Raw genomic sequence first — 10,829 nt, 5'->3', positions numbered from 1 at the left:
TATTGACTCTTCCCCAACAAATTATGTTCATCCACGTGTCTGACAGTTCTGTTCTTTACTATAGTTTCAACCAGTTTACCCACTACTGAAATCAGGCTTACCAGCCTGTAATTGCCAGGATCACCTCTGGAGCCCTTTTTAAAAATTGGTGTCACATTAGCTATCCTCCCGTCATTTGGTACTGAAGCTGATTTAAAAAGGATAGGTTATAGACTACAGTTAGTTCTGTAATTTCACATTTGAGTTCCTTCAATACTGTTGGGTGAATACCATCTGGTCATGGTGACTTACTACTGTTTAGTTTATCAATTGTTCCAAAACCTCCTCTAATGACACCTCAATCTCCGACAGTTCCTCAGATTTGTCATCTAAAAAGAATGGCTCGGGTTTGGGAATTTTCCTCACATCCTCAGATGTGAAGACCAATGCAAATAATTCATTTAGTTTCTCTGCAATGGCCTTACCGTCTTTGAGTGCTCCTTTAGCATCTTGATTGTCCAGTGGCCCCACTGGTTGTTTAGCAGGCTTCCTGCTTCTGATGTACTTCAAAAAGTAATTTTTTGCTAAGTGCTATAAAGTGGATTTGAGGCACTCTGGGCTGTAGCTGAGATTCACTAGTCCAAAGACTTATCCCCTGTTCCCCTTCCAAAAACCAAGAGACAAGATACTTTAATTGATTTTTTTTACTTAAATACAAACATTACAAACGTCAAAAGGTTTTAATGACCAACCAGTCCCAAAAGCCAGTCTCTGCCATAAAGGCCAGTCTGTTCTGGAGGGAAGGTCTTCAGAGAATTTTCCACAAGTCAGTTAATAAATCCAGGAATATTTATCTACCAGCCAAACATCTTAAAAAAAATACAGACTTTATTTTATTTTTTACAATTAAGTGTAGTCCATTTCCTTTGTAAAGCAGCTAGAGTTGCAGTTTTTAAACCATTTTACAATATATCTAGAAGCAAAAAAAAGTTTATGTACACTAGCATACACAAGTTTATCTAGTTACATCAGAGCCGATAATTGTCACTAAATGAGGGGAAGAGGCATCTAATGACAGGAAGAACTACAAGTTTCCCCTCCCCCACTGTCAAGGGGGCATTTCTAGAACAATTACTGCATGGTCAAAGGCTGCTATTCTGACCTCTTGTCTTCAGGTAGACCTGACTGAAGTAGACTTTATTGTATCACATTTAAAATAGGCAGAGTTAACAGACACATACAGAGAAGAGAAAAACGGTGGCTGTGAATCAGGGTTTGGTACGTTTACTGAGGCCGCCTCTTACTCATCTGCTTGCTGGCCTGCTCCTCCAGCTGCAGGGCAAGAGCCAGGGACTCCACGACATCTGCAATGAAGGTTGGAGTTAGGGGCAGATTGACTTGGACACACGTTGACTTCAGCGGTTGAGACAGTTTCAATTTCACCTTTGTTCCGGGCCCAGAGACTGCAATCTGGGTTTTGTGCGGTTGAAGGGGACAGGAAGAGCTAGGAGCTGAGCAGGGAGGAGGTGGGGAAGTAAGAATACAGCAGGAACTTGGGTGGTTGATGAGAACCTTGAGTCCCTGACTCCTATCCCTACCTGCCTGCAAGGAAATGCACCCCCCCCACACACTATTGTGATCCTCTTTACCTCACAAGGCATATTTTGTACATTGTTTGAACAACTCCTTCTCACTGGTCAATGATATCATGGTGAAATGTACATAGCAACATTATGTGTAATGTTACAGGCACATGTTCAAACCCACATAGGCCCAATTAGGTAGAACTGGTCAAACAGGCCTGTCAAACAAACAAAGGGGTGCATGTTTATAGCTTATATGCAAACTGAGATAAACAAACAGAGTCCTCAGACAACAAGAGAAGAAAGAGGATAAAGAAAATCTGCATTTCAACATACACAGGGGAAAAGAAAGCAGGAAGCCTCCGTCCTCCACCAGACTCCATGTCTCCTTGCTCTCAGCTGGCAAGAAATGTTAGTAGGGGTCACTCTCAGGAAAGTGCTGTTGAAAGGGTGACTGAACTATAAAAATAAGGGCAAAAATACCAAGTGATCTCTCCCGGCCTCTCTCTCTTATGGACTTCAGGAGCAGACCCTGGTCTGAGAGTTTGATCAGCAATGTACTGAAAACATATAGTAAGAACTTCACCTTGAACCAAGTTTAGAAAGTGTTCTGTTTATTTTTCTGGTTACCATTTCTAACTTTTATGCCTCATTACTTGTACTTGGTCTTTTCGTAGTTTAATTTTGATTAAAGAACCAAACAAGTTTATCTAGTGTAGTGACTCATTCAGGTAACTCCATTTAAGGTGGTAAGCTGTTATGTATTGATCCCCATAGAGGGCAATGGACCTAATATATCTGTACTGTGCAAGACATTTCTGGGGGGAAATCTGGGACTAGGAGCATGTTGGGTCACCCTCCAAGGCTGGTGGAAGCCAGAGTGTGGCTGGTGTTTGCTGACAGGCTGCTGGTTCAGGGCTGTGGCTTTACAGACACTCCGGCTGTGAGCTGCAGAAGCCTAGGTGGGAGCTGCAGCAGCAAGGCACTCCAAGTTGCAGGGCAAGTGGTGACAGCCCCTCACTGCTCTGGGTTGCACCATGAAATGTCATACTCCCTCAGCTCCTGATCTGGCTCCCTGCCTGGCCAGAGAGGCTCCTTCCCCCATCAGCAGCTTCATCTCCCAGCTGTAATCGACATTACTTCCTCTACCTGTGCCACACAAAGCAGCCCCCAGAATGCCATGCCTCTCCGGCCTCTCCAGGGACTGGAGGAGGCTAGACTAGGGGCAGTTCATATCCTCTTCCAAATCATCAGCTCCACTTGCTGACTCCCAGGATCCTGCCATACATCACAGGGCTGCAGATTGAGGCGAGGATATTTGTGTACAGAAACCACCTTGCTCCCCAAACATTTCACTTCAAGTCCCTCATGAAGTTAGCAGTTAGTATTCCCATGTGCTCCTGGACAGAGATTAATGCCTCCACCCTTCAGAAGGCATTCGGGGTTTGATGTAGCCCCAGTACTTCCAAATAGGGACCATTAAAGCCAAGTTGATATCGAAGTGGGGACAAAAAGACAAGAGTATTCCAAATACTGTTTAGCCAGTCTGACAGTCTGGTCTGGGTATAAACACGGCTAAAATGTAAATAGCTCCTCAACATCACCACGTGTCAACCAGTCAACCGTGTGCATTCACATTATGCTGCCTGCCTCACTGTTGCTATTAGTGCATTCTGGGAAAAATCAAGGTAGCTGAGATAGCGCCTAGGGAACATGTACAGAACAGTATCAGAAGCATACAAGGCAATTCATTCTGCACAGATCTGGGAAGAAGGGCCAGCGAGCTGGGTTATATGCGCATAGAGGGGGGAACTGAGTCCCTACAGCAAGTGTTATGGCCTGGATTTAAAAAAAGGAAAGTGCACACCAGCCCTGGGTGCTGGCAAGACATAGCTCGCTGCAGTGGCTACAAATATTGCCTTGTGGTAGACGGCCACAAGCCATGTTTAGAACCTGCATATCAGCAACTGTTACAAGTTAGACTTAAGACCCAGTCTAAACTGATGTTCCTTCTCCTGGGAGTGACCAAAATAACTGGTATACATCAATGGAAGGCAGAGATCCCAAGCTTTCCAGGGGTATACAGCATCCATTCCTATACCTTGAAACGGTCACTGGTCCCTCCAACAAGGGAAAACGTATGATCATATCCTAGACAAGTCAGGATACGCTCAGCATCCTTGGCTAGGCTTCACTGGGTACTGTGGATCACCGAGTTACGTTGTACCCTTGGAAAGGATTTTTCTGTACTAACTGGTTAGTGAGTGGACGACACCAGCCAGAATATTGCTTAGGAAAGAATAGGCAACAGCACATACCATTTGCTTAGACAATCACCTCAGCTCTGTCCCCACCACAGGAGGCAGTGGAAGAGGATGAGTTGCATCCAGAAGGATCCCAGAATATTTTACAAGGAAGTCCCACTAACCGGGCTTCGAAGGTATGCATTGACAGCAAGCTCTGAAGTAGTCCCAGCTTACCTCCCATGCTGATGAAATTTCTTGATCCTTCCTTTATGAAGCATCTGGCTCTGTTCACAAATGTCTCCAGATCATAGTCTGGTTGCTCTGTCATTTCCAACAGGTCATTGAGTTCAGTCATCTTCTAGATTTAGAAAAGTGACATTGATTAGGAAGTGGCTTTGTGCAAGTTCAGAATGTTTTCATGGCACGTCCTATGCTTCTGTTAAGCAGATCGGAGCTTCTGAAGACAGTCCGTTGCCAATGCCAGCACCAACCATCTGAAGGTTGTAACTGGTAGCGGCTAGACATTACCACAAGCCAGTTTATCTTGAGAGGGTGGGAAAGAAACAGCTAGAATAAGTCACTAATGAGCAAAAGGTGAACATTCTTTAACATTTAATTCCCATGTGCATCACAATCCCAGTTCCTAGAACGCCCAAACACAGTTTACTCAAATATGGCAAGTTGATATCAATATGCAGAAGACAACTTGGGCTCACCCGAATCGTCAAACATACCTGTCTCATTTCTCTGAGTTCTTCTACAGCCTTCTCCTCCAGTTCACTAATCTGAGTCATGGCTTCACGGAAACTGGACATATGGGGAGACAACTCCTCTTCCTCCTCCTTGGAGAGCTAGTGTTCATGGGAAGAAACAAATCCCTGGTAAGTATAGAGAAATTGTTCTTTGAGCCTCCAAATTCTGTTCCCAAAGCCGGTTACTCCTAGCTGCTTGGCTACGTTCACTGTCTGAGGCTTAAAATAGTGTGTGTGGGGGGTTATTACCCCTGCTTTAAGTAGATATTGCAAATTTAAATAATTCTGAAATGTAACCAATAATTTTAAACTTTGAAGTTTAGTGTGAAAGATACTAGACTGCAAAATAGATTTTTGCCCATTCATTGAATTTTGTGCACATTTGTGATAAAATGCTATTATATTAACAAAGTATACAATAATGATAGATTTGCTTTTACACAATAATCAAGTTTAGCCATATATTAATGGGAAATTTTAAACCACGGGTGTATATTAAGCAAAATCAGTTTAATAACGGTTAGACCTGGCTTGGCTAGTAGTCTTTAGAACATCTCTATAGTTGATTGCACTTCAATCTACCCTATTTGGGCAACTAGCATGCAACGGACAAGTTTGTAATTTAGATGCCCAAGGGATTTTTTTTAATCTGTACACGGATATTTTCTGGATGTTTTTGTTTGTGCGATGCCCCGTGATAAAGTTTGTTTTTAGTAACCCAAATGTATACACAGATGAACTTACACTATAAAGTAAGAGACCAAATCATTTACTACAATCTATGGTTTGTTTTTATTTTTCCAATTTTTTTTTTTAGCACAAATGTACCTATTTAGATGCTTTTGCAATTTTGCATCAAGAGCATAGTTTTTGCTTTGAAGTGTGCATTACTAGCTTTTGGTAGCATAGTACCTAGCGCTGGTTATTTGGTCTCTGAAGTAGATTTCATAAACTGAAGTGTGGGAAAACCATTAACTATAGAGTGTATCAACATACGTCATGCTGAAGACTTGACTCTTCTTCACTGCTGTCCAGTTCCTCATTCTCTGTTTCCATACAATTCTGCATCTCACCACTCCCACCATTGTAAGGACTGAGCTCTTTCACTCTGCACAGGAGGAAGACTGCTTTATGACAAAGTCTGCTTTGCCCCAAACTGTTACTTGGTAAGGGTCACCTTAAATAGTTACTGCTACTTCCAGACCTCTCCAAGCCAGCATTCGGCTCGGAGAAAGATGCCATGTTGACAGCCTTGAACGTTATCTCCCCACACAGCACACACATGGGTAGCAAAAACCCTCCTAGGGGTGCTGGGAGGTTAAATTCCTTAACAATTGGGAGGTGCTTCTCCCAAGGTGCCTCATCAGTATAGGTCTACCTGGCTTCTAGGACTTGTGTCTAATCAAGCCACTGTTTCTATCAGAGACAAACTGCCAAGGTGGTCGGCAACACTGAAAACTGTCAGTTGAACTTTAACTGTAGACGAACTTCCCAAACTGAGATGTCATTACCAGCTAGGACTTTAAGCAGTCATTGGGGTTAGCTGACCTAAATGCTAAACATTTGCTTTATGAGCTGCTTCGAGACAGAGGCTGTGACTTGAATACTCAGTACTAAATTAGCTGTAACCTACCTGGAAGGGGGGATGGTCACCAAATCAACCCACCAGCTCCTTTTTCCCATAACCATGAATAATCTGAGCAAGGGACACTTGTGATTATTGGAACCATTTATTCAAATGTTATGGCTCCGAGGCGGACGGCTGAAAGGCATCAAAACTCTGCTTCTCAGCTCCATGCAGTCAGTATCCAGATTTAGGTATTTCCTTAAAGAGCTTTAAAGCCACTTATGGCAGTTAAACCTGCCATGGTATATTTCATATACTGCACTCCCCTCCCCACCCCCGGTATGCAATTGGGCACACAACAGGCACTAGATGGTTATAGTGCAGTGACCTTTCTCCAGTGTTACACCTAGAAGTTGTTTGACTGGCGTTGACGTAAGGAAACTGGACTAAGGGAATGTCTACACTACAAACTTAAGTCAACGTACAGCCAGTGCAGTAATTACTGCAGTTTTTCATGTCCACACTACCCTCCTCCTGTCGGTGGTGTGCATCCTCACTAGGAGCGCTTGCATTGACTTAACAGACAGGGGTGGGGGGGGGGCTGCTGAGAGCCCAGGCAGTAGCCAGGCTCCAGCTGGAGCCCCCCACCCACTTCAGGGTGACAGTCTGAGCTGTGAGCACGGCACAGGGTTCGCTGTAGGGAACCTACAAGCCTTTCTTGTCAATGTCATGACTGCCTCAGGCTCACAGCAGCCAGGGGGCTCACAGCTGAAGCTCTGAAATTGACACAGCAGGCTGGTAGGCTCTCTGCTGTGAAATTGGGCTGAGCCCAGTGCCAGTTTTACAGCTGAGGCTGTCACCTCAGGGTGGGGGATTGGAGACTCCAGCTGTGAGCCCAGCTGGTGGGGAGAGGGCAGCTGTGAGCTCCATGCAGGGCTCAATTTCCTAGTAGGGAGCCTACCAGCCTCTCTTGTCAATTTCGTGGCTCCAGCTGTGAGCCCCCTGCTGCAGAGCAGAGCTGTGAAATTGACATGGGCAGTTGTAAGCCAGTGTCTGGGTAGACACTGGATTGCCCTGACCACACTGATATAAGCACTATGCCTCTCCTGGAGGCAGAGTTATTACGTCAGTGTAGTTGGGCACTTACATCAGTAGGAGCAAGGCTGTAGTGTTGACACTGACGTAATTAGGTCAAGGTAAGGCAGCTTACAGCGACCCAACTCTGTAGCATAGACCAGGCCCAAGTAAGGTCAGTGTGAAAGAAGATTCCATCTCAGAGCAACTGCAGCTGTTACCATCACCTCCCAACACCCATATACGAAACATAGGAATTTAGAGACTGGGGAAAAGAGGTATTATGATCAATGACCTGAAAGTGGAACATCAGATTTGGAAGCATGTAGGAACATGTGTCAAGATTAGCAATAGTCAATCTACCCAAAGAGATTATCCAAGACAAAAAAAACGCTATTTAACACCTCAGTAGAAAATGATTGCAGCAGATCTACATCTATGAACTAGAGACCGCTCCCTTCATAAGGTTTTGATAATTAATGGCCTTTCGTGGGATACTGGGGAAAGTTGCAGAAAGGAAGACTGCAGAGGAATAGAAACCTGTGGAGAGCAGGTGCCTGATCTTTAACATCAGGCATCATCCAAAAGTGACAAGTTCTGCATCAGTGGGATTTCTCCCCTCACCCCCAGATTCCAAGGCCAGAAGAAACCATTCTGATCCACCTAGTCAGACCTCCTGTCTAACACAGGCCATAGAACTTCCAAAATAATTCCTAGAGCAGATTTAAAAAAAAAAAAAAAAAAAAATCCAGTTTTGATTTAAAATTAGTCGGAGATGGAGAAATCCAGCACTGCCCTTGGTAAATTGTTCCAATGGTTAATTAATTATTCTCACCAATAAAAAACGTACATCTTATTTTCAGTCCGAATGTGTCTAGCCACTGGATCACGTTAGACCTTTTCATGAAAAATTGGAGAGCCCATTTTCCCCCATAGATATTTACAGTCTGTAATCAAGTCCCCCTTTAACCTTCCCTTTGTTAAACTAAATAGTTTAAAGGGATAGACTCAAGAAGCTCAAAGGATTAGAAAAAATGCCTTAATCATTCTTGCATCTGAAGAAGTGAGGTTCTTACCCACGAAAGCTTATGCTCCCAATACTTACGTTAGTCTTAAAGGTGCCACAGGACCCTCTGTTGCTTTAATCATTCTGAAGGCTCTTCTCTGAACTTCAATTTATCAGCCTTCTTGAATTGTGGGCATCAGAAACTGGACAATATTCCAGCAGTGGTCACACCAATGCCACATACAGAAGTAAAATAACCTGTCTGTTCTTATTTGAGATTCCGGTTTATGCATCTCAACATCCCATTAGCAATTTTGGCCAGTGTCACCTTGGGAGGTCAGGTTCAGCTGATTATCCCTCATGACCCCCCCAAATCTTGTTCAGGATCACTGCTTCCCAGTAGAGAGTCACCCACATCCTGTAAGTATGGCCTACATTCTTTGTTCCTAGATTTATGCATTAACATTTAGCCATATTAAAAATGCATATTGTTTGCTTGTGCCCAGTTAACTAAGCGATTCTGATCGCTCTGAATTAGTAATCTGTTCTCTTCATTATTTACCACTTCCCCAATTTTTGGATCATCTGCAAACATTCAGTGATTTTATTTTTTCTTCCAGGTCATTGAGAAAAATGTTAAATGGCACAGGGCCAAGAACAGGTGCCTGTTAGACCCTGCTGGAAACACACCTGCTTAAAGACCATTCCCCTTTTACAATTACATTGAGAGCCATCAGTTAGCCAGTTTTTAATCCACTTAATGTGTACTGTTCTGGTTTTTTAATCTTACTTGATACTGCATGACATTTAAACAGCCTTACGGAAATCTAAGTATATTACATCAAACACAATTACCCTTACCAATCAAACTTGTAATCTCAAAAAAATTAAGTGAGTTTGACAGGATCTATTTTCCATAAACCTACATTGATTTGCATTAGTTCTATTATCTACCTTTAATTCTTTAAAAATAGAGTCCCCCATTAGCCACCTCATCAGTCTGACAGGTCTATAGTTACCCAGGTCAGCCCATTTACCCTTTTAAAAACTGGCACAATATTAGCGTTTTCCCATTTTCTGGGACTTCCCCAGTGCCCCAAGACTTCTTGAAAAAAAAAGTCAGACCAGCAAGCTCTGGGGGGGGGGGGGGGGGAAAAAACAAAAAAAAAACAAAACACAACACTCTTGTTGCAGGTTATTTGGACCCACGAATTTAAAAATGTCTAACCCAAGCTGGGTCAGACCAATGATCCATCTAATCCATCTTCCTACCTTTGGACAACAGCCAGTGCCAGATGCTTTAGAGGGAATCAACAGACCAGACCAGTTATCAAGTGATCCATCCTGTCATCCAGTCCCAGCATCTGGCAGTCAGAGGCTTAGGGACACCCAAAGCATGAGGTTGCATCCCTGACCATTTTGGCTAATAGCCACTGACAGACTTATCCTCCATTAATGTATCTAGTTCTTTTTTTAACCCAGTTATACCTTTGGCTTTCACAACACCCTGGCAACATTGTACTTCCTTTTCTTGGTTTTAAACTTGCTATTAATTTTGTTGGGTGACCCTTGGGGGGAGGGGAGGGGACATTTTCTCCACACCATTTATGATTTTATAGTCCTCTATCATATCCTCCCTCTCAGTTGTCATCTCTTTTCTAAGCTAACAGGTCCCTTTTTAATCTCTTCATATGGAAGCTGTCCTAAACCGCTAATCATTTGTATTGCCCTTCTCTGTACCTTCTCCAATGCTAACATCTTTTTGAGATGGGGCAGTCAGAACTGCATGCAGTACTTGAGGCGTGGGCACACCATGGATTTATGTAGTGGTATTATGATATTTTCGGTCTCATTATTTATTCCTTTTCTAATGGCTCCTAATCAGGAGGTCAGTTAATCACAGTTAACTCAAGCGATTAACACAAAACAAATTAGATTTTAAAAGTCGTGATTAATCAGTTTTAAAATCGCACTGTTAAACAATAGAAAACCAATTTAAATTATAAATATTTTGATATTTTTCTACATTTTCAAATATATTGATTCCAATTGCAATACAGAATACAAAGTGTACAGTGCTCACTTTATGAGATTGAATGCAGTACTATTAAATTTCTCAGACTAGAGAGAAATAAGAATTCAACAAGTCACTAAACTGAGTGGAAGAGAGGAAAGATAGTCCAGTGGCTAGGGTTAGATTGTGACTACAAAGACCTGGGTTGAATTCCCTGTTTTGCCACAAACTTCCTGTGTGATCACAGGCAAGTCAGCTCTGTGCCTCATTTTCCCCCATCTGAAGTGGGAATACTACCACCTGAATGGGGCATTGTGAGGACAACTATATTAAAGATTGTGAGGCACTCAGATACTACGGTAATGAGGGCCGTAAATATTTAAGTTCGTGCTGCAAGGTTGACACTAATAAGTCTGTGGGATACTAACTACTGTTTAAAAGTCAGTAGCATTCAGGACCATTCTGATTTGATCAGATGTGCCATCAACATCAATCACCAGCTACCTATGATCTTCTACCAACTACATCTCCCAACCAGATGAGACGCTGCCTAATGCCTTAGCCAACAATTACAACTTAAAAAAACTCCAGACAGCTTGGCAAGTTAA

General features: G+C 43.0%; 1 protein-coding gene across 3 annotated transcripts in view; it reads right to left on the bottom strand.

Moving 5' to 3' along the window:
* Positions 1-668: 668 nt before the first annotated feature.
* The window catches only part of KIF2C (kinesin family member 2C), a 44,493-nt gene continuing 34,332 nt past the window's right edge, over positions 669-10,829 (bottom strand). For 2 of the 3 annotated variants that reach the window (XM_034779519.1, XM_034779517.1), the window contains 4 exons: positions 5,557-5,668; positions 4,543-4,659; positions 4,043-4,166; positions 669-1,343 (listed from right to left, as the gene is read on the bottom strand). In XM_034779519.1, the coding sequence (XP_034635410.1) occupies positions 1,264-1,343; positions 4,043-4,166; positions 4,543-4,659; positions 5,557-5,668 (433 nt within the window). In that variant the 3' untranslated portion in view covers positions 669-1,263. The remainder of the gene's footprint in view (positions 1,344-4,042; positions 4,167-4,542; positions 4,660-5,556; positions 5,669-10,829) is intronic. The other variant, XM_034779518.1, reaches the window with a different exon arrangement.

Source organism: Trachemys scripta, chromosome 8 (assembly GCF_013100865.1).
Source record: "Trachemys scripta elegans isolate TJP31775 chromosome 8, CAS_Tse_1.0, whole genome shotgun sequence".
Lineage (NCBI taxonomy): Eukaryota > Metazoa > Chordata > Testudines > Emydidae > Trachemys > Trachemys scripta.
The sequence above is the reverse complement of the archived record's forward strand: the minus strand, read 5'-3'. Positions and strand labels throughout refer to the sequence as shown.